At 40.8% G+C, this 23321-nt stretch overlaps 2 protein-coding genes across 2 annotated transcripts; both read left to right on the top strand.

Moving 5' to 3' along the window:
- The first annotated feature begins 1562 nt into the window (after nucleotides 1–1562).
- LOC148816766 (myelin-associated glycoprotein-like) lies at nucleotides 1563–6952 on the top strand. Its single transcript, XM_088939460.1, has 4 exons — nucleotides 1563–1893; nucleotides 2213–2521; nucleotides 3117–3431; nucleotides 6897–6952. Exons 1-4 carry the CDS (start codon nucleotides 1563–1565, stop codon nucleotides 6950–6952), a joined length of 1011 nt encoding a protein of 336 aa, XP_088795586.1.
- LOC148816765 (cell adhesion molecule 3-like) lies at nucleotides 6856–21333 on the top strand. The gene is made up of 10 exons (XM_088939753.1): nucleotides 6856–7076; nucleotides 11897–12235; nucleotides 12633–12941; nucleotides 13464–13778; nucleotides 14972–15112; nucleotides 15601–15616; nucleotides 17116–17153; nucleotides 18414–18473; nucleotides 19235–19317; nucleotides 21103–21333. Exons 1-10 carry the CDS (start codon nucleotides 7001–7003, stop codon nucleotides 21250–21252), a joined length of 1527 nt encoding a protein of 508 aa, XP_088795879.1. The 5' UTR covers nucleotides 6856–7000; the 3' UTR covers nucleotides 21253–21333.
- The last annotated feature ends 1988 nt before the right edge of the window (nucleotides 21334–23321 follow it).

Raw genomic sequence — 23321 nt, 5'->3', positions numbered from 1 at the left:
TGGTCAAGAAGACAGTTAATGCGCACAGACAAAAACGTGTCACAGCTCTTAAAAAAATAAATGAAGTAAGGCCCGGTAGCATCATAGTTACTTCCTGGAAGAGACTTATCTTTTTAGGACAGAAGCTCAGAGTTCAGTGCCTATCTCGCTTCCTGTAAGCATCAAGCCAGATACATTGAGACAGGTGAAGAAATGTCCAGCAAAACCTCTCTCTTTCTTTGGATTATGATTATCTCCTGCCACCTTCACCCGTGCACAGAAGGTACGTAACAAGTGGACTTGAACGGCTCTTTGTGCTGTTTTGATCACACAATAGTAAAGATCTTTAGAGTACACACACAGAGCTGGTACTCATCATAAACATTTAAAAACAAATTATATTAGTTTATATTGCTAGCAATTTTAAAATGTATGTCTTCACTTAAAGCATACCTTGTGAATTTTTTCTCTTTTAACTATATGTAATTTGTATTTGTACTTCAATTGGACTTTCCTGTCAACTTGCCTGTCTTTATTGTGTCACACCTGAATTTGTTCACGGTGGATTTTCATCTGAAACTTGTGCTTTGAGTATGAAACTCATAAATATAGTCTCTTATAAAAGTATTCACCCCCCTTTTGATAATGCCTCATCTTGTATACACATTTTTGTCAAGCGACTATTTTAAATAAAAACGTGAATGCCCAAACTTTATGGATGAAGCTAAACTGCAAAGAAAAATTAAATTAAAATATGATGATTGCATAGTCATCCCCTTGCATGCAAGCATTTTTAACAGCAGAGACAACTGCAAGTCTTTTTTGTGTGCTCTTCTGTTATGAGAACTGTATCACAAGCAGTCACAGTATGGGAAGTATGTGCTTTGCTCTATCTGATTTTCTGAAAGTAGGCAGAGTGAGACCATGGACCATGAAATTTATGATATTATGATATGTATGATATTATATAGCTTATGAAATTATTATGATATTGCCTAAGCATTGCAAAACATAGAATATGCTGTGTTTTTGGTTCAGTCTGACCCTATTTTCACTTCTGTATTTTCCATGTCTGTCCTGTTTAAGTATTAGTAGTGTCCAGTTACTGTTTATGCACACGTATAATGATCTGCAAATCCGAATCCGGAGCCTGGCGACAGACAGACCAGCTTCGTGTCTGAACCTCAGCAGAAATATAGTCTGTGTATTAGATTTTAGTGTTGCTATTAAATTTCACCGACTTTGTGGGGAAAAAAATATATTTTTAAAAAATAAACCAGGAGTGAAACCCAAGGTTTCATATGAATGTTATTTTTCTAGCGTGGAATTAAATATTTGGAAGTACAAATACTCTCAAGAATAAATGGAATAATCTACTGTCTGTATGTGTGATATTATGTGGGTAAGGTCTATGTTTTATCAACTCCAAACTTCAACTTCTTTCTCTTCATTTTTAGGTACCCCAATCTCTAGTTTATGATTAACCTGTGCTTGATTTACTCCCAGCATTTTAGTTTAATTGTTTTTATGTATTCAAATAAATTGTATGATCTAATGTGACATTGCTTTTTGTAGGAGCCCCAATGTCTATATTAACAGCCTACCAGCCTGCTCACATCAGTGCTCCAGTTGGAAGTCCGGTCACTCTACACTGCAGCTTCAACTACACAGGGGACCAAAAAAAGTTTGGAAAATTTTTCACTCTGGAAGCAGATGAGAGGAAAGACGTTAAGGAGAAGAACCAGAGTGTAGATTGCAGTTCAGATGTCCCACATGCGGACCGTTCTGTGTGTAAATTCTCCATCACCATCGAAAACATCAGGCCTGAGAATGAGGCTGTTTACTACTGTGAAGTGAAGATACCGCAGTCTAACACGGACGTGAAGGGCTCTGGAACAAATGTTTCAGTTTATGGTGAGGGATAATGTTCTTTTTTTATCTTGTTGGTCATGCTCTTCTCACGTAGCTGGTGTTGGAGCAGAGCTCTTTGTTCTTTAATGCGTTAGAAGTTTAAAGGTATTGAATTGCAACAGCTTTTTCTTCCATACTTTTTTAATGGTAAATAATTGACATATGGGAAATAAAAGTGATTTGTTATTTCAGTTCAAAATATTGACCTCTTGTAATGAGAAATAGCAGTTTCAAGTAATTAAACCAGTCCATAAATGTGAACTTTTAGCAAGTGTGTTAGTTGTGTGAATGCAGTGTCCCTGACACCTCTGCTGTGTTCCAGCTGAGCCGTCCACCACAGGAGTCCAGGTGTCCTCGCTCCTGGTGGCCGGTGAAGAAAACTCCCTGAGTTGCTCAGTCACAGGCTTCTACCCTGAGAGGATCTCTGTCCTCTGGTTCCGGGGAGATGCCCCAGTGCCTCTCAGCAGCACCAGCCCTGTCCTCACCAGTCACAGCAATGGCACCTTCTCTGTGCTCAGCTCTGTGAGCTTCACCCCCACAGCCACAGACCATGGGGCCGAGTACAGCTGTGAGGCCTCTCACCCGGCCTGGAGACACAGCGTGAGGGGGAGCACTACCCTGGACGTCAAGTGTGAGTTCAAAGACGTAGGAAAGATGTGAATATTATTGATAATTAGTTGGACATCAGGCATCATTGTACAGTACCTGCAATGACCCTTTCTACCATAGTCATTATTCCATTGGTCCTTTAGACCTTTAAGACTAAATATATCTTGCTTCAAAACTCTTAAAATATTATACTAGACTTGTAATGGTATTGCAAAGAGTTCTATATTGTTATATATTCTATATTCTATATATATTTTTCAATGTAGAAAACACTTAATACAGGGGTGTATAAAGAAAAGTAAATAAAGCATTGTGTTTTCATGGACTACAATTGATCCTTAGGACAAACTTGGCTTTGCACTCTGCAATGTTTTTAAGATTCCACTTTATTTTTTACATTTTGTAAGCAAGGCGCATCATAAATCTTTCTGTTGTAGGATGTGTTTTTTTGGTCTCATTTCATTGGGGGGGGATGAATAAATCTGGAGAACACTGTGTCTGGCTTGTAGGCGATATTGTACACCCATTTTCACTCTTACCTACAATGAAGGTGAGGGTCTGATCAGGAAGTGTAATCAGAGGGACGCTAGTGCTTTGCTTTCTCCCACTCTCTCCAGACGGGCCCAGGGCAGTGAACGTGACTCTCCTCTCTGCCCACGTGGGCGGCCAGGATGTGCTGTCCCAGAATGCTGTGCGGTTGTCGGTGGGCGCCCCTCTGGCTGTGTCCTGCTCCGCTGATGGTAACCCCCCGCCCAGGACAGAGTGGGTGAGGGCCGGTGAGGGGGTGCTGACAGGGGGGGGAACTGGACCTGGACAGACCCTCTTGATCGAGGCTGTGCAGAAGGAGCACGAGGGGGTGTACTGGTGTGTAGCCGAGAACAGCTATGGACAGAGGAACGCCAGCTTCTTCCTGCACGTTTCTGAAAGCCCAGGTACACGTTCGACTGAAACACTTCTCACACAATACTGTGTGCTTTATGTAAATTAATACACATAAATCATATTATTTCTGCCTGCTTCCAGCCACATTCTGCACTAATCAAAGAACACCTTGGAATTATTGAATGCTCACAGCCAAATGACAGTAAGCTATTGAGACGCTTGTCCGGTGAAGTGAATTTTAACAGCAGAGTGTGATTTTAGTTCTGCAGAGATATGGAATTTTCTCATTGCAAGTTGTTTTGTGAATGAAATTAAAAACAGAAAGGTGATTAAAAAATGGACTAAATGATAAATAACAGACAAGTGCACAGGGAGGGACTGAATCGCAAAACTAACAATTAAGGACAAATGTTTTTTCTTGGTAGATAATTGACTAAGAAAAAGAAAAGGCCCACCTAGTACTTATCATATGCTGACTCTTTTTGAATAAAGTGATCAGGACTGGTGGCACGATTACTGGCACATCCTTGGACTCAATTACATGTCTAACAGAGCGACATATTAGTATTCTTGCACATAAAAGTGTAGATGACCCCTCTCAACCACTCTTTTTAGACTATACTGTCCTACCCCCTAAGAGGAGGTACCAGATCCCCCGAATGAAGATCAAGAGAGCATGTGCTCCCTTTATACCTAAAGGCATTCAATTGTTGAATAATTTAAAAAACATGTTTGCAGTTAGGGATTATTATAATTATTATAAATGTTTTAGACTCTTTACAAGCAAATCATGTGTTTTTTAATCTTATGGTACTGGAAGAGTTCTGACTGAGCGATGTTATTGAATGTTGTTTTGTATTCTAATATTGTACGGTTGTTGTGTTTTATTATTGTCCTATATGTTAGACCTTAATGAGCTCTAGATACGCAAGACAAATTCTCTGCTGTAGCAACATAGTGCTGTCTCTAGAATCCAGCTGGAGCACTGGGCTCTAGTTTGTAGTTTTCTAGATTTAGGCTGCTTTTGTTTTTATAGTCTCTTGATTGAGATCTGCATGTACTAACACACAGAAGACACGATGGCTGGATGGATTTATACCCTCATTATTTCCTTTTTTTAAATTATAGAATGTTAGCATGCCCAAAGGGGTTGAGCAACCAGTTGACCTTGGACCCCTAGAGGTTTATTTTCTCCTTAGTAAGGAGTTTCTCTCCTCCGTTGTCTTCTGGTCTTCTGGTCTGTATTGACAAAATGTATCATCAATTGTATTGTTAAGTGCCTTGGGGCAACCTTGCTGTGAAAGGCGCTATATAAAAATAAATTGAATTTAATTGAATTGATTGTTGTTTGAAAACAAATCTACAAACGGTATAAGCCATCCTGTGTGATTACATTAACCAGGCTTTGTTTTCTGTTACTTTCTGCACATTGTCTGTCTATCTGTACCTCTGATTAAGCTACACACATTTGAATCCCTCTTAAATTGGATTACAAGTGGATTGAGAGGTCGTGCTGCGTCTGTGCCTGGCTTTGTTGTCTTTGGCATGATTCAGCCATTAGTCAGAGTGTGCTCAGCCGTTGTGTGGTGGTTGAAGTGGGCTTTATCGCTGACTTCCTGGAGTTCTGCCCCTGCTGCCTGCCTCTCTTCCAAGAATTCACTGACAGTGCCATTTTCACCCACACTGAGCAATGAGGCTACAAGGTTCAGCTTTACAGACATTCCTTTAAACACCTCAGTGTATTGCCACAATTTGGCATCTCCTTCCCCTGTTGGAGGTGAGTTCTGTGAGGTAAGAATTCAGATTCAGAATTTCAGTACAGCAGAAACAATCCTTTATCTGATATTTTATATCATTGTGTTATTTGCATTCAGATCATCAATTCATCAGCTGGTATCTGATTATAGCAGGTTATCTTTCTAATAAGAAGACAGGGTGTGATGAGCCGTCTGTGCGTATATTACTATTTCATGGAAGTAAAATAAAAACATCTCCTTTCCTTTTTCAATTCCCTTTTAACATTTTTTTAAAAATCAGAAACACAGAAGGAAATGCTAATATCCTTCGTGCAGGGAAATCCTTTCTTTCACGTTCCCCTCCGCTCACACAAACTACTGCCTTTAACAGTTGGTGACTTTAAAGTAACACACTGTAACAGACTTGAAATTGCCCGGTTCTATATTGTGTAAAGAGTGCCCTTAAACCCAGAATTATGGTTGTCCTGTTGATCTCAATCTTTGGGTGTCTATACATCACAAGGGAGTCTTCAATCACAGCAGGCCCAGCCTGCTCATACTGTACTGTATATAAACTACATGATTCTGAGGACTGCGTGTAAATAGGCATCATCCTTCTGTTAAGGCTTTGATTAAATTTAATGTTCAATCCCTTCTTTAAAAAAACACCCTACTGGAAATACTACAAGTACTTTCTCAGCCACCCTTGGTCCTGCGACAATTCATCTTCCATCGCATGCTTCTTCTATCTCCTGAACACCATCGTGATCTCAGGCTGTTCAATCTGTCAGTGAAAGAGGAAGTTGAATGGTGAGACTGGCAATTCAAGGTTTCACGTCGTTAAACATCATTACACATACAATCGAACAGAGGTGCGAGTGCTGAGACACATTGGCCGAAAACGAGTGTTTATTGTGTAAAAGCATCACTGCGATATGCTGTCACCTCCCTCCCACAGTGAAGAAGCAAGAACTAAGAGTACAGCATTAAACTCCATTTTTCAGGGCCACTCAAGTGTCTTTGAGGATGTTTAACAGCTGAGACCGGGGAGAAGAACAGTACTAACAACGCTGATGGTGTCTGGAATCCCTGATAGCTGAAGTTTGCATCCAGGAATCCTCACCCAGTTTTTAGTCTGATCCCAGCCTTTCATTTCTTCCAGCGAATGTTTTCCTTTCCCCCCCCTCTCAAAGGATGTACTCGGAAAAACTGCAGTTTATTTTTCACAAATAAAAATCGCATTTCTTTCATGCGAAGAGTGGAATGAGATGTGGAGTTTTAAGAGTTTTCCGTTTGTCATCAAAGCTGTTTTGCACTGCTGTGCTCTTTCATATCAACGCTCACACAGGTCTTGGTTTGCAGACGCTTTAGCTACAATCTACAGGACAGTGTTTTTTTTTCTAAAGTACAAAGCCTTTGTGTGTGTGTGTTGTTTTAACAAAAATGATGACTCTCGGTTTCGGTTCTGTGAAGCTCACTTGTAACTTTTCAACACTATTACCTTTGAAAGAGCACACCACTGAGACATCACAAGGTTCAGTATGGCTGTCCCAAAATAGCTAAAACCCTATTATTCAACATGTGCAGCTTTTGAGAGCTCATAAAAAGAAGAACAAGCCATGAAGGAACAAATATGGTAATATGCGGTAAAGGATTTCCCTGAATCTTATCTAAGGCTGCAGGCTTTTAATCACACCCCTTCAACTTCCTTTGTAAAACATACATCTTACTTCATGTCATTCGGCTTTAAGCTTGAGAAACCGCTCCTTCTCTTTTCAGGACAGGGAGAGTTCCTCTACTCACCTGCCAGTCCTAACCCATACCTGGACCAGTGAGACATCATGAGGAGAGGAGTGTGAGGACAGCCAGTCTCCGGAGCAGGAATGATGTGCGCAGAAGGCTTTGTCTCCCTGCAGCTTCTCTTTCTCTTCATTCAGCTCCTGCTGGGACAAGGAAGAGGTAGGCAGCCTTTTTTCTGTCTCTCGGAGCTGGGTTTCAGGCGTGCAAACACAAGACTCTTCAGTGATTCAGTCCACAGTCCCCTCTCTGGCCAGTGTGAATTAGAAAAGGCAGTGCTTAAAGTAGGTTTTTATTTCACACACCTCTTTCTGTCTCTTACATTGATAAAGCAGGGATGCCTGAAAGTTTGTCACGATGATTTAAGCAGCTGGAAGAGCTTCCACAAGCAGCTGGAGAGGATGATGTAGCCGAAAAGAGGGGAGAGTGCAGCCGAGTGAACTCTTTAAGTGAAAGCAGAGGTCACAGGTCAGAGAGCGAACCCGCAGGAGACAGGAGAACAGAATTTAATCCATGGGTTTCCCTCAGCCCTCCAGTCCCCTTTAACAGCATTAAGAGCAGTGCATATTTCAATGTACCTATTATAAAATACACAGAATAAGACATTTTATGTCTTTTTATTTTTATGTCAGAGTCTTCTCCACTTTGCATGTGACAATTGGGGAAATACAATACCTTTGGAAACGATATGTGAAAAGCTGTTATTTTAGTATTTGTCTATATCTATCATTCATGTAATATCATACGAGCATTTAAGCATTGAATGGTGGTGAGCACAGTAAATATTCCAGATTACCTCAAAATCAATTATAGCTCTTGCATGAATTATTGTAGTATGTTAATATTTTACTATTGGCCTTCTAGCAAGTATTATCTATCGAGGCAATATTTATTGCAAAAAATAATTGTTGTGCACGACCCTGTACCTCTTGAATCACAGTTACATCATGGTCGAAACATTTTAAAATGTGTGTTTGAATTTGTACATTAGCTTAGAAGAAGTGGACATATTTTGTAATTTTCTCAAATTCAAGCACTCAGATCTTGGCAACCTTTATATTGTACATGAATAAGGTGAATTGTAAAAAATGAATTAATAATGAATAAAAGTATGAATAACAGAAATAGACATTGAAACAAATATATATATTTTTTAACTTAGGCAGTTTTAGTGCAGGCTTTACCTGAATTTCATGACATTTTTCCAAACATCAAGCTGTTCATAGGTTGTTTAAAGCAAATATTTTAATGTTTTTTTTTCATTGAAATGTAACTTGAGATTTTCAGAACTTTTCAGAAGACAATTTCTCCTGCTACATCGTTCACTAAAATATTTAATTATGTTTAATTGACTAAAATATTTTCTTTGCTTATACAGTATATTTAAAGAACTAGTGTGTAAATTTCAGAAAATGGATCAATACGTCAGGCAATAATGGTGCAAATGTTGTCAAGGACTCATTTCTCTATGATGACCAAAAGTACTCATACTGAACAGTAATCTGATTTGTTAAACAGATTCTAATTTTTTTAAACCCCACCAACTAGAAATAGTATAGAATTTAATTACAGAATAGATAAGTTACCCTTAATTGCCAACACAAAAGGATTTTTTGTATACAATTTTAATTGTACAAATATAAGTATCCTATTTATATTATATAAACAGTATATTTCTAGCCTATACATAAATAAATGCTAGGAATACATATATGAATATATAAAAAACCTAAACGGCCTATTTATTAATGTGTTTAAAAGACATAATCACCACTTCAAATAGATAATACATATGTATGCTGAGTGAAAATATTCAATTTGCTTCATTGTCCTATTTTCTTGTTTTAATATTTTTTATCTGTCTGCATCTATCATCATATCATGTAATACCATAGAGCAACATTACAAATATTTGAGCATTTAAGAAGTTTGCAGTGGTGAACATAATAAATATTCCAGTTACTGTAATTTACAGAATTAACTGATCCTAAACAGAATTTAATCTGTGGGTTCTCTCAGCCCTCCACTTCAGTTAAACAGTATTAAGAACAGTGCATGGTGGTTTTGCACTTCTCAATGTAAATATTCTAAAATATTTTCCCCCCAAATGTAAACATAATTACTGCAGTAATAATAATTGCAAACATATACTTATAGTGCACTGTACACTGTGCATGTATTATATACTGCATATATACTGTATCCCATACTGTAAGTCGATGTGTGTATAGTGTTTCATGCTGCATTGTGTCCAATATATACAGTATACAGTATATGTAGTACTTAACACACGTTCATGTACTGTATATCTGTTTTATAGATAAATAATGCAAGACGTACACAACAGCTTTTTGAAATGTTGGACACAGTTTATTTTTGCTTGACTGTAATTGCTTACCTGCTTCAAGATAATGCAGCACTTTCTGTATTTTTAACTCTCGGCCACCACTGGTGTGTTGTCTGTAGCAACTGCAGACACAGACCCGTACTGCACATCCTGAAAGAGGAGCGGCTCAGATCGTAGCCTGGCTTTCTCTGCCCGTGAGATTTCACAGCCGGATCGCTTTCACGAGCCTCCGGGAGCAACTCGTACCTCCATGCCACCTGAAAAACACGTTTTCCAAGAATCTAACCGCCTGGCAGTGTAGGAGCTGTCAAAGCCAGTATCAAAAAACAGCCCTTTCATGTGGCGTGTACATCTGGGGGCTGTGAACTGTATTCCTTCGCTGCAATTAACTTCAAAGTTCACAGTTTTGTGCGAGTTTTTTTTCATAATCCTTTTTTTTCAGCTTTTTATTGTGGTTTTCCATATTTTCACAATATCTTAGTTTTATGAGAACAAAAACGCTAGTCAAGAGCAAACATTAGTCTTACATCTAAAGGGAACCATTTTGGTCTCATAATGGACTTATTGAAATATTAAAATGTAACGGTGAGGAAAGAGATTATTAAAAAATGTTTATATACATAGTATAGAGAAACCACATTTGATATTTTAGACACCAATTCTGCTTAACTTAGGAATTAAGAAGTTTTGAACATATTTTAGAGGAAAATAACTTAGATATCTAGAGAACATCTTCTGAGAATAAACAAAATAAGCACAAATAAAAAAAGGTACATACAAAGTAGGGGAACTCAATGGTAAAAGTTTTATTTTATTAAAAAGACTAGGCTTATGTGTGCTTAGTCTCAGAAGTCCATTTTCTGTGTGAGACAATAGTACTTTTGGTTTGCGTGTGTGTGTATGTTTCTAATTCAGACTACAATTCAGGTACCGAAAGACCACCTGTGATCTCATAGGGTCAGTTTTTCTCTCAGTCAGTTGAACCTACGGTAACACAAGGAGTCAACACTTTCTAAATAACTTCAAACTACATGTTTCAGTTCCCCTTGTCTCTTTGATCTCAACTGTTACTGTCTGCTCTGTCTTCTTCGGGGGGTAATATTTGTCTTCCTTGTTTTATTGAACTGGATTGTGCTGTGAAACAAATTTCCCTGAGAGGATAATAATAAAGCTTGAATTGAAATTGAAATGTCACTATTTTTGAAGAAAGGAGTTTGGTTTAATAATGTTCTTTCTTGTCCCGCTGGCTTGAACTCCAGTTCCCAGACCAAGTATTCTTGAATTAAACATGATAGTTCCCATACTGTTTGAACGTTAATCCAACCCATCTTCACGTTTTTGTTTTAATATGGGTATCAGTGGCGTCTCTGTATCTGACCAAATATTCATTCCTCTTCTCACACTGCTCGTCGAATTGCATCTCACGTTGGCCAGTTATCAGGCCTTTTACAACCTGCTTAAAGATATCCTGTAGTGTTTGTTTTTGGTTTCTTTTTAATTTTTTAACACATCTGTTTTTAAAACCCAATTTGGTTTCTGAAGCGAAAAGAAATGGCTTTTAATTCTGCCTCTGTGACAAGTCTGACCTGCCATTAAGCTCAGTCACCAGGGATTTATAGGGACTGCAGAAACAGAAGTGAACTCCAGTATGTTTTATTAGTGTTAGAGTCTGTGCATCATGTTGTGTCTTGTGGCTGAAGTCACAGTGCCAGATTTGATCTTGTCTTTAGCTGAGGGGTGGAAGATGTTGGAGGTGCAGCCCTCAAAATCTGGCTCTGTGTGTTCTTACCCTCTTCTGTTAGTTTTTTTTTAACACGCAAACATGCCTTTCAGGCACAATAGAGTATGTGCTTCTTTCTGCAGTTCTCTTTTTAAACCAGCCCTCCGTCATTCGAAAGCTGCATATATTGTTAACACATCTGATTTACCGAAAGTAGACAGGAGTGAACCTAAGATCACAGCAAAAGGTTAGAAAGAAGAGGAGATCACTCAGCCCCAATCAGCCTGTTAGGACTCTACTACTACTGTGATATGTTAAAAGTAAAGAGTTTATGAAAATTTATGAAACCTTTATGCATGGATTACACTTTTTTATGTAATGCCTTCAAAGATAGTTTACAATATAATTGGCCCATTATAGACAATAGAAAATGCTGAGTATCTGGTTTAGTATGATCCTCTTTTCAGGATCATACTAAAACAGGTGTATACAATTGTTCACACATTTTTCCTCCAAATATTTTAAAAATATCCATTTACTTTGTATACGTCGCACACTTTTATCTTTAATGACTCACACATAATCAGTTTTAACAGCTTCCAACATTCCAAGCAGCTTCGTGGCTTAAAAGAAAAACTATACAAACATGTAGTCTATTTATTAGATTTTGACTTGCAATTCATTTTGACAGATATTGTGGGAGAAAATATTTTTTTAATTCCAACAGCAATAGTAATGAAGTGCACATTCTCTTTCAAATGCAATTCTTCCAGAAATGGAATAAAATATTTTAGTGATCTGCTTTTAAATGATTAACCTGTGCTTGATTTACTCCCAGCATTTTAGTTTAATTGTATTCAATTAATTATGTATTCAATTAAATTCTATGATCTAATGTGACATTCCTTTTTGTAGGAAGTCAAACGTCTATATTAACAGCCTACCAGCCTGCTCACATCAGTGCTCCAGTTGGAAGTCCGGTCACTCTACACTGCAGCTTCAACTACACAGGGGACCAAAAAAAGTTTGGAAAATTTTACACTCTGCAAGCAGATGAGAGGAAAGACGTTAAGGAGAAGAACCAAAGTGTAGATTGCAGTTCAGGTGTCCCACATGCGGACTGTTCTGTGTGTAAATTCTCCATCACCATCGAAAACATCAGGCCTGAGAATGAGGCTGTTTACTACTGTGAAGTGAAGATACCGCAGTCTAACACAGACGTGAAGGGCTCTGGAACAAATGTTTCAGTTTATGGTGAGGGATAATGTTCTTTTTTTATCTTGTTGGTCATGCTCTTCTCACGTAGCTGGTGTTGGAGCAGAGCTCTTTTTGTTCTTTAATGCGTTAGAAGTGGAAAGGTATTGAATTACACCAATCTTTACTTCCCAGATTAGTTTCACAGAAAAAAACTGAAATGTGAATAAAATGGTCTTTAACTTAAACTGAATTATTACTATAGAGCTTGCGAACCCAAGTCTGTGACCTCTGCCCAGTTTTAACGAGCCAGAATATAGGTAAATTGAACTGATTTCATATTTCAGTTCAAAATATTGGGCTCTTGGAATTGAAACAATCCATTTTAACATGTGTACTTTTAGCGGTGTGTTTGTTGTGTGAATGCAGTGTCCCTGACACTTCTGCTGTGTTCCAGCTGAGCCCTCCTCCACAGGAGTCCAGGCGTCCTCGCTCCTGGTGGCCGGTGAAGACAACTCCCTGAATTGCTCAGTCACAGGCTTCTACCCTGAGAGGATCTCTGTCCTCTGGTTCCGGGGAGATGCCCCAGTGCCTCTCAGCAGCACCAGCCCTGTCCTCACCAGTCACAGCAATGGCACCTTCTCTGTGCTCAGCTCTGTGAGCTTCACCCCCACAGCCACAGACCATGGGGCCGAATACAGCTGTGAGGCCTCTCACCCGGCCTGGAGACACAGCGTGAGGGGGAGCACTACCCTGGATGTCAAGTGTGAGTTCAAAACTAAGAACATGCGAAACGGAGGCTATTTCAATCTTTGGTTGCCAGTAGCTAATGAATCTGAGGATCTCATGTGTTTTTTTGAAAGTAGGCAGGTATTAGCTTTAACAACAGGGCTGGGTAGCTAGTTTTTGGTTTAAAAAACCGACAGGTCAATTTTAAACGCACTTCTCCATAGTTTCCACTTGTGTCGTCTGGTTTATGATTCACTATTACGAGTTAAGTGACCTGGGAGTGTTTATGATGGTGAATGCTACTAATTACAGTTAAGTAAAAGCTTTGTTGACATTTACCAGAAACTAGAGACAATTTCTTTTCCTACTCCAGCTATTATTCCATAGGGCTTTTAAACTTGAGTGAGATTATTTAATTTCATTTATTGGCTTGTATAGTCAATTCCTTTATTACTAATGACACAAACTTATGAGTTAAGCAACAGAATGAGGGTTAGGGTCTGATCAGGAAGTGTAATCAGAGGGACGCTAGTGCTTTGCTTTCTCCCACTCTCTCCAGACGGGCCCAGGGCAGTGAACGTGACTCTCCTCTCTGCCCACGTGGGCGGCCAGGATGTGCTGTCCCAGAATGCTGTGCGGTTGTCGGTGGGCGCCCCTCTGGCTGTGTCCTGCTCCGCTGATGGTAACCCCCCGCCCAGGACAGAGTGGGTGAGGGCCGGTGAGGGGGTGCTGACAGGGGGGGAAACTGGACCTGGACAGACCCTCTTGATCGAGGCTGTGCAGAAGGAGCACGAGGGGGTGTACTGGTGTGTAGCCGAGAACAGCTATGGACAGAGGAACGCCAGCTTCTTCCTGCACGTTTCTGAAAGCCCAGGTACACGTTCGACTGAAACACTTCTCACGCAATGTTGTTGAAATTTAAATGAATACACATAAATCATATTATATTATATTATGAACCTATCAGGTTATCAGGAGTATCTATCTATCATATTTCTGACTGCTTCTAGCCAAAGAATCAAAGAACACGAACATATTTTATAGGAATTATTGGACAGTTGAAGCAAAATAACAGAAGCCCCTGTATTTATATGCGGTGAAGTGAAGTGAATTTTAACAGTGGGATGTGACCTTGGCTGACCACAGGTGTAGATTTTGTGATGATAAAATAATCAGGATGTAATTTAACACCACATGTTAAGAGGCAGTGAAAATAAAAGCCAAGACACTGTGTGAAAAGCTGTTTTTCATGGCATCCATCAGCAGGTGCATGACGGTCACTGATACAAAAGGGAGTCTGATGCAGACGGCACTTTCAATAAAGGAAATTTGTGGGAGGAAAAGCAAAGTGTAAATGAAACCTGCAGAAATGCCCTTTTTACGTAGACATCAGCTGAGCTTTTATGGTTTCCAAGGCCTACACATGACCTGTTTCAGAGCTGACTGGTTTGACACAGGAAAGCCAGAAAAATATGACAAAGGCTCATATTAGATCAGTCTGCCGATTTTGTGATTGTGTGCTAGTTTAGAAGGAGTGCTTTAAATTTACAAGAAAATCACACCAGACCTGCAAGCAGGAGTGGAATTTGTTGCAAACTCAAAGCAGGGATCAATCAAGCTTATTAACTCTCACATTTTCTATTTCAGTTTCACATCGAGGTTGGTAATCACATGAAAACACTCCAGTTATATTCATGGTCTTCTGTTCTGTATTGTCAAAATGTGTCGTCAGTTGCATTGTTAAGCGCCTTGGGGCAACCCTGTTGTGAAAGGCGCTATATAAAAATAAATTGAATTGAATATTTCAGTTTGTGGTTACAAGGGAATGTGTAACTTTCTTTCTGAAGTTCTTTATTGCAGCCAAGGCCGGTGTTGAATGCCTAAGCCATTAGCTCACCTCCAATGTGGCGGAGGTGTGTTATGTGATGTGAAGGAATTAATACGTGCGACACAAATTCTATGTTGCAAATTGTTAGAAAAAATAGGATATTGACTTATTCTCCGTGTGAAAAGCAGATGACCCGGTGCTTTCACATCGGCTGTTAATATATTTTTTTTTATCTTCAGCCCTATCAGGTTATCTCCCCTTAGTTTACGGCCTCATCACAGTTCCTGTCCTCTTATTATTGGCCATCATCATCGTTTGCCTGTGTAAGAATAATGAATTCAGGAAAAAGGAGAAGGCACGTGGAGCTCAGCCTCTTTCAGGTATGTGCATGTAGAAAGGTGCACTCCAGCTGTTGAGACTGTACGGTAGTGCTGAACTAAATTAGCCGAGTCAGTGCTGCTGCTTCAGTTTTGGGTTCATGGGCTCAGCTCCAGCCTTGGATGTCTGTGTGGGTGGAGCCTGCATGTTCTGTCTGTGCCCATGTGGGGTTTCCTGGGTATTTCCCAGATACACGCTGTTTAGCTTTGACGGATCTCTCTAATGTTCTCTATTCTCCATGGCTCTATGGTGGATTCTCTGTGCATCTGGGACAGTCTCTGCCGCAGATTTTGGATAACAGATGGACTTGTGATGTGAGCCCAAAATCACCAGCTGATTTCCTTCCTTACACTTAACATAAAATAGATCCAATCTCACCATTTTAGTGTTCTTCGTTCTCCTCCTCTCCAGCTCTTCATTTAAGAATTTGAATGCTTTAATTTAAAGTTGTCAGGCACCAGGGTAACTCTTCTTTTATTCCTCTTCACAGGTCAGGAATCACAGAGGTAAGCTTGTCACTTTACAGAAGGTTATGTCAACTATTCAGACGGTAGAAAAAGATGCAGGAAATAACCTTCAAAGCTATCCTACTTAGCGAGATGTACCCATTTGATAATTTTAATCTATGCTTCCCTTTGAGCTAAAACAAGACATCTGCACACTGCAATGAAGAAATAAGAGGTTCAGTTGCTCAGTTTCCAATCCTTTGAGTATTTCCTGGCTCTCTTTCACTGGCACACAGCATCAGAACATCATGTTTGCCGGTCTCTCCTGGAAGCTGGAGGTACCTTGAAATGAAGGAATATGATTCTTCAATTTTAACGAGAAAACTGTGAACTCTTAAAGCTCCAAAACCAGAAGTCTTACATCAAGTATTATGAATTTGGATTCCACACCAGGAAGCGATAATGTTTTCGGCAGCAATGTATCAATTTTAAGCTCCATTCGCCCAAAACGTTTCATGCCTAATACATATCCATACAGAAACCACTGTGACCGAACTAAAAAGTCAGCAGTCTGGCCTGAAGAGCTGGCATTCACTTTTCTAATTAAACCCTGCCAACTTCAAGAAACCCCACATAACCCCATACCGTGCTAGGCTTGTTTCTTTTCTGCTAGCCCCTTTTTTTGGTACAATTTCTGCCACACCAAGCCAGTACGCGCGGTGTCCCTGCAGTAACGAGGCAGTAACCAGGAGTCGCCTGTACTGCACTCGGGTTTGGGTGTGAAGCCGCAGTATCGACTGCTTCTAATCTCTCCGCGTTGTGTACACCTGAACGTTGGAGACCACGCACAGAGACCCCGGCATTGCAGTTAGCTTCAAAGGGCACCTCGGCACGGCTGACCACCTGTAGGGAAAGTACGTTTAGTCACATCGAACGATTGCACCAGTTAAAAGTGTCAGCTACAGAGCTTCCTGTAGCTTTGATCTCGGCTGTTATGTAAATATGATTAATGCGGAGGTTTTGTGGTGTTTGGTGGTGTTGGTGGGCGACTTGATACCTGCACGTTTTTTGGAAAATATCAATTACGTTTCAAGCCCTTCCCCTCCCCAACCCACAGGCACTTTTGGTTAATTCACTCGGTTTCTGCAGAAGGGCGACTTATGTTTGTACAGTACTGGCAAAAAGTGCAAAACCCCGCTCACACCAACGCAAATGTAAAATGGCTGAATGTGTGTTAAAGCAGAGGAAGAGACGTCTTTTGCGAGTTTCAGAACACACTGGCTGCGGAATCTGGTTTTTCTTTTTATTTTGCGTAAGTAGTGGATTACCGTGCTGTTACCTGCAGCTGAATTAAACAGGCTGTCCATGTTTGTGCGCAGAGTATAATTTTAGTAAATGAGCCTTTTGTTTTCATTTCAGAGTTGTTGAAATCATTGACTGACCGATTGTCCGATGTGTAACTACAGTTGTGGTATCAGTCAATCGTCTATGGATGTGTGCTACATGCCTTTCTGGTGTCATTTTATCAGTTATTGTGTATCTTTCTTTCCTGTTCTCAGACAAACAGCCCCCGATGAGGGACAGGCATCAACAGAAGGTGTTGTATTCAATTACATATTGTTTTAATGCAATGATTATAAAACCTTGCAGAAATTTGCATGCAGGGCATTTTTCTTGTTGCCTCGCTGTGATGGATAATAGAAAAGTGCGCACTGTGCTTTTAATACGGGGGTGCAGTCATTTTTATTGTAGATTCGCGGGCTACCGCAATCGACAGTTCTCACTTCCCAGAGCAGCCGATTCTTTCTCAAACCGTCCGTCAGGCATTGCTCGTCCATTGTATGAACCAATTCCGCTCTTAATGATCTCAATCAGCTTGAGAAGTTGGTCCGTCGGGTGGAAGAGTTGTTAGCCTGAGCCTGCAGATCGGTGAAGGGACTGAGCAAAGACTGTGAGGTCAACAGGGGACGAGGAAGGCCATGGAGTTATTGAACAAACCGCTACAGCTCCATGCGCACTAGAAGCGTTCTCTGGTTTTAAGACATACAGCACTTTGTAATGTTGCGTGTAGTAAAATCCAGATTCATAATATTAGGCAGAAGTATTTAAACACAAGTAAAACAAGTAATTAAAATAAAAGCAAGTAAATAAAGTGGGGATAGAATACTCTTCTTTTTTAAGCTGGCACTGACTGGTGCATTAAAACGTACCAGTATTAATGATGCAAGCTGCAACTTGTATGCCACCTCACTTATTTGAAGCTGTCCTTTACAGAGGAGAGTTTTGCCTTACCCCCCCTCCACCACCACCACACAGTTCCTGTTTAAATGCAGCAGAAAACCCCACTTTGGGGGAGAAGTGACTCAGCTGATATTCTGGTTGGTCCAGGACTTGTTTCTCAGTGCTCAGGAGAAGGGTACAGAGAAACGTCATGTTTCGGAAATGTGAACGTTCTGGGGCAGCACAGCGGTGCAGTGCCGAGCATTGCTGCCTCACGTGCTGGGGTTCTGGGTTCAGGTCCTGGGATGTCTGTGTGGAGTTTGTATGTTCTCCCTGTGTTCACGTGGTTTCCTCCCAAGCGCTCCAGTTTCCCATAGTCCAAAAACATACTGGTGGGTTAATTGGCTTCTGGGGAAAACCAGCCCTTGGCGTGACTGTGTTTCTGTCTGTGTGAGAGTCCTGCAGTAGACTGGTGCCCCATCCAGGGTCTACTCTGCCTGGCTCCGGTTGATGCAGGAATAGGCTCTGGCTCCCTTGAGACCCTGAATGGGAAGAAACGGTTCGAAAACGGATGAATGTTATGATACGGAAACTCACAATTCTCCTTTTTTTTGTTTTGTTTTGCTTTACGCTCCAGTGGGGATCTATGCAGTGCCAAAAATGGGAAAAACGAAGAGGAGGCCGGAACATGATGAAGGTCAGTAAAAACAGGTTTTGAAGCAGTTCTCAAACCAAGTTTGAGTTCAGTTCGTAAACCAAGAACCGTTGTCAACAATCACAGGAACTACGTACTACAAGAAGGGCTTAACCCGACATCTAGAAACTGCTGTTTTGTTTTTCAGTATTATTGTTCGCTAAAGATGTTTGCTTTTTTTTCTTTTTTGATTGCCTCCATTTTAAAAAGTCCCAGTTAAAGTCTAGACTTGAGAAAACAAACACACACACACACACTCACTCAGAGGCCAAGTCATCAAGGAAACAAGTATTCTGTTTCGTTTTGGAGGCTACATCTCAAAGATGAGAGGGGCCAGAGCTTATTAAGGTGGTATTGTCAAGGAAACCCCTTTAACTCAAACTTTAACCTTAAACCCCTTTAACCTCAGTGTCTTTACATTCGACAACTCACTGCAACTCACTGTGGATGAAGCATGAACGTGTCGGACACAATGTTGTTAATGTTAATGATGGATGACACAGCTGCAGCACCAAAGCATGCTTAATTCTGTTTAATCCTCCCATTTACACAACCAGAAACAGAAAACAGATCAGATCTTCAATTTAGCTGAGCGCCGTGCCTCTAATAAAATATCCCCAGCATGGTAGCTCACTTATGATTACCCGAGTAAATGCCCTGAAAGAATCCCTACACCACAGTTATTAGCCTTGCATTGGTTTTCCTGAGCATCAAAACCCAAGACTGATGACTCTGTTTTGCTCTGTCCCGTCTTTGTATTAAAGTCTCCAAGCCTATCGTGGACGAAACACAGCTCATTTATGCAGACATCATTTTCCAGCCTTCGCCCGGGAACGCAGCTGGGAAGGTAAGGAAGTGACATCCGAGGTTTTAAAATGTGGTCTGAGAATTTATTGAAATCAACTTGAGCTTTTTCAAGTCCACAGGCACATGTTTGTTGAATTTAAACATCATTCTTAATGGCTCAGCTACACCGCTGGTCCCAGGACCCCTGACTCTGGTAGGCAAGAGGGCTACTTTAGAAACGCCAGCCATGGTAGTAAGAGTCATAGGCACACATTCCAGAGCAAGGACCATAACCTGGCTCCTCCTTTTGCAGCACCCCCTGCAGGGAGGGGTGTGCAATTGCATACATTCATAAATCTTCTGACAGCAAGCTACAGTAGATGAAAACACATAGCCTGAGTGCCTTAGAAATGCATCTAAAGAAGATGAAGTGACTGGAAGACGTAGCCAGGCGAAGGAGGCTTGAATCGGGCAAAGAACAAATGACAGGAAATGCCGAAACAAGAGCTGAGGCAGAGGCACATGCTTAGCTGGGAGCTGAAGGAAGAGGCATTTCCCAGAGAAGCTACTGTGACGGTTTTTGTGTTCAAGCAACAACAAGCTCTTGTTTTTGTGAAACCTATGGAAAAAAAAACCAACCTATAATGCTAGCCTATGGAATAAACCCCCCTCACACTGCTTATCCGAAACTCTTCTGATAAGATCACTTCGCCTTCTTGTTGTTGAAACGAAAGAAAATTAGAATGTCAAAACATTACGTTCTGATTGACTGATATCTCAGTTACTGCATGTAATTCGGCTCGCTATCCCCTCAATAAAGAATTACTGTATAGAAAATTGACTGTGTGCTCAAAGCCAGCTTTATATCAAAGTCCACAAACTATTTCCATGAAACACTTACCACCACAGTACCTTTGCTTTTCATTTTTCCAAAAAGAAAATAGAAAGAAAACAAAGTAAGAAAACATATCAGTCAGGTGTCACAGGAATCTTTTAGGGTTCGGATTTAAGTGTGTTAAATGTAGTTTTAGCCATGCTACATAAAAAATAAAGCACCTCAAAATGTATCCATGGAATGAATGTCAAGTTACAGCTCATGAATCTAAACATTTACTCTTATTTCAGCACCTAAATTTTAAATGATTTTTTTTGTGAAAGTGAGAGTTCATGTACATGTTGGAAGAGATTCAAAGGTTTTGAAATCTAATAGTTACTCCCATAAATACTACAGGTCACAATACAAAGGAGGAATGTCTTGAATATATTTTTTTAAATTCCGGTTCGGTGACCTCTGAGTTTTTCTTTTTAATCAATTTTTTTTCCTGTCTTTCCACACTGAGGTAATTCCATACTGCAGATGCACAAGAGCATTTCAATGAACCTGTAGATGTTGTCTGTCGCGGTGCAGACTCTGATTCTGACCTAAGGGATGAAAATTAACTGCAAAACATTGAGAGTATGTCAAAACTAGCTGTTTTTTTTTCTTCTGAATGAGGGAAAAATTAACTTTTTTATCTTAATTTAGGTCAAAAGCAGAAAAAGCTTTGAAAGTTGAGTCTGCCCTTCACAAATGAAAGAAACAATAAGCCACTGACCTACTTAGACCTCATCTACAGTACATGCACATACTATTTGTGACCTGGATTGTACTTAATTTTGTTTTCTCTACCAAGCAACCTTGAAAGTTTTTGTAACTGCACAAAAGGGCACAACGGCAAAACGCTGAGACAGAAGAAAGCTCCTTTTGACAACGGGCAGAGACGGTCAGCTCCGATCCATTGACAAGAAGATGGCGCCGAGCAGAAAAGTGGTTGACGTCGCTAATCTGTCACTTTTGCCTTTTCAGAAAAAATTGGACCCAGATTGTACGGAGGCCGTATACAGTACAATTCAGAAAGGGAGAAAGAGACCTTCTAGGAATGAGCACGCAGTACATGAACAGATAAGCACTGTGTACACGCTTGCGGAGATGCCACAGCACGGAGAAACACACTGAGAGATGGATTTCTGACCTAAAAATACGCAGCTTCTTAACATATTGCTCCTGGAACTGAATTCGGTGAGGTGGGTTCACAGTGGACAGTTTCTCAGATGTGACTGGGCTCTGGGATTTCCAGATGGTTTCTTCATGACTGCTTTGTCCTTGGAACAGACAGTCCACCCCATGTCGAAGTAAACCCAAGACTTCTTAGCCTGCTTGAGAGCTCTTTGTCAGCCGAGATGTGATGGTGCAGAATGGCGTCATCTCTGTCACGTTTTCTGTTTTGCGAGGCAGCATTTGTGGGCAACAGGTTTATTTGCAGACACGAAAAACTAAAGTCCTGCATGTAGCCACGGGCTCCTTCTGGCTTGTCGAACACCGTGAAGATGAAAGATTTGCTAGCAGCGCTGTGCCTGGGCTGTGGTGTTGTGTGGCCAGCGTGCTGCTTTCAGATACAGCCCCCTTGCCCTCCTGTTGTACCATGAATGGCTATAGATGCGTCGGGGTTTTTTTTTTCAAATCAGTGAGCAGGCGTTTAGCACAGGAAACTGTGGTTTCATAATTGATTGAGCCTCGTCTAGGTTGCTCTCATATACTGAAGAAAAAGACCAAGGAAAGAGAAGAAGTACAGCCAAGTCTGACTCATTCAGTCTCTCTGTGAACTGTGCTTGCAGGAGTGCTGTCAGCTTGGAGGGATTTTAATGCTATGGAGACACTCGCCTGCGGGCAGACTGTAATGAGTGCTTCACTGCATTCTTTATCTGGATTTGTCTTACAGTCACAAAGACAAATTCCCTGGGCTTTCAGAGGGACACTGACGAGGCTGCTGTTTTGGGACTGTCTTTTTAACTCTTCCATGGCTGTCTTCACTGCGTACTTCCAGTTTCCATTGCCGAGAACTGCCCTTGCTTCCAAATCAAGGCGTCTGACAGGCGCAAAGGTGCCTCGCTGTGTGCTTTCTCTCTCTTTTCCCTCTGTTTCACAGGAAGCCTCTGAAAATGCGTAGTGTTCACCTCTGTCACTAATGAAGGTGCTCTTAACACCTTCGGCTTGGAATACCTCTGAACAGAATGACTCTGCGATTCAGTTTCTCACTCAGGAAACTGTGTATGTGTAATAATGAGTGTGTAGGGCATGCCATGTCTGTGCAACACACACAGTGTGTTTTCCCGTCATTCCGATTCTGCTATACAGCGAGTCATTTTTACTACACTGACTCACGCAGCTCCAGAAACGAGGGGAAAAAAAAATCTACACTCTGAAATTTCAATGGAACATGTCTGCTTTCCAGTGATTTTGCTGATAGGCGTTTTTATAACATAATAGCTTCAACCGTTGGCATATTTGGCAAATATTAAGTAATGATTGTAAACGAAAGTGGGTCACCGAAACAAAAAAACAAACAAATGGAAAGTATTTTTTTCATATATAAGGTATCATAGAACTGACTTAAAGAATGTGTCAGGGTTTCTGAAAGGGGTGAGCTGTTGGACCCCTGTCCGAAGCCGTGAGGGAAGGGAGTTCGAGCCAAAGTAAATCCAAGATTCCAAATCCAAGTCGTTAGGCAAGAGCGAAGTCAAAAGTAGGAGAACCAGGTCGGGGTGTCAAAGGAGTCAGGTCGAGAATAGCAGCGCGCACAAGAGAAAGCTGTGGAAGACTTCTCACTAGTGAGCGTAGGTAAGCCGGAGAAGAGTGTTTAAAAATCGAGGAGGAGAGAGAGACGTGGTTGGATAATTAGTTCCCGGATGAGCGTGTGTGGAATTTAGTGCGCGTGGGAATGCCAGGGCGCTTACAGGAGAAGGTACGAGTCGTGACAGAATGCCTCCGTCTTAACCTCTTTGGAAAGTTGAAAACAAATAACTCGCTAATTCATGTGAGTTCAAAAGGAGCTCAAAACAGATGGAGAAAATGGGATAACAAACATCAATGTATGAAGCTGCTCAAGCTTTAATCTCTTTTGATTTGTATTGGTCTCAGAGTTCAGAGAATTATTTCCAGGTTCTGGCCCCGTTTAGAGGTAAATATACTTCATCTGTCTTCTAGTACTAAACCTCTCCTTTTACGGGATGGTATGTTCAATAGCA

The sequence above is a fragment of the Atractosteus spatula genome, chromosome 22 (assembly GCF_055471065.1).
Source record: "Atractosteus spatula isolate fAtrSpa1 chromosome 22, fAtrSpa1.hap1, whole genome shotgun sequence".
Classification (NCBI taxonomy): Eukaryota; Metazoa; Chordata; class Actinopteri; order Semionotiformes; family Lepisosteidae; genus Atractosteus; species Atractosteus spatula.
The sequence above is the reverse complement of the archived record's forward strand: the minus strand, read 5'-3'. Positions and strand labels throughout refer to the sequence as shown.

Excerpts from the sequence above, each read along its gene's own strand:
- LOC148816766 (XM_088939460.1), top strand. The coding sequence starts at position 1,563 with ATGTCTATATTAACAGCCTACCAGCCTGCTCACATCAGTGCTCCAGTT. Across the intron at positions 1,894-2,212 it reads AACAAATGTTTCAGTTTATG|CTGAGCCGTCCACCACAGGA; the intron begins GTGAGGGATAAT and ends GCTGTGTTCCAG. Across the intron at positions 3,432-6,896 it reads GCACGTTTCTGAAAGCCCAG|GACAGGGAGAGTTCCTCTAC; the intron begins GTACACGTTCGA and ends TTCTCTTTTCAG.
- LOC148816765 (XM_088939753.1), top strand. The coding sequence starts at position 7,001 with ATGATGTGCGCAGAAGGCTTTGTCTCCCTGCAGCTTCTCTTTCTCTTC. Across the intron at positions 7,077-11,896 it reads CCTGCTGGGACAAGGAAGAG|GAAGTCAAACGTCTATATTA; the intron begins GTAGGCAGCCTT and ends TCCTTTTTGTAG. Across the intron at positions 19,318-21,102 it reads CCGGGAACGCAGCTGGGAAG|AAAAAATTGGACCCAGATTG; the intron begins GTAAGGAAGTGA and ends TTGCCTTTTCAG.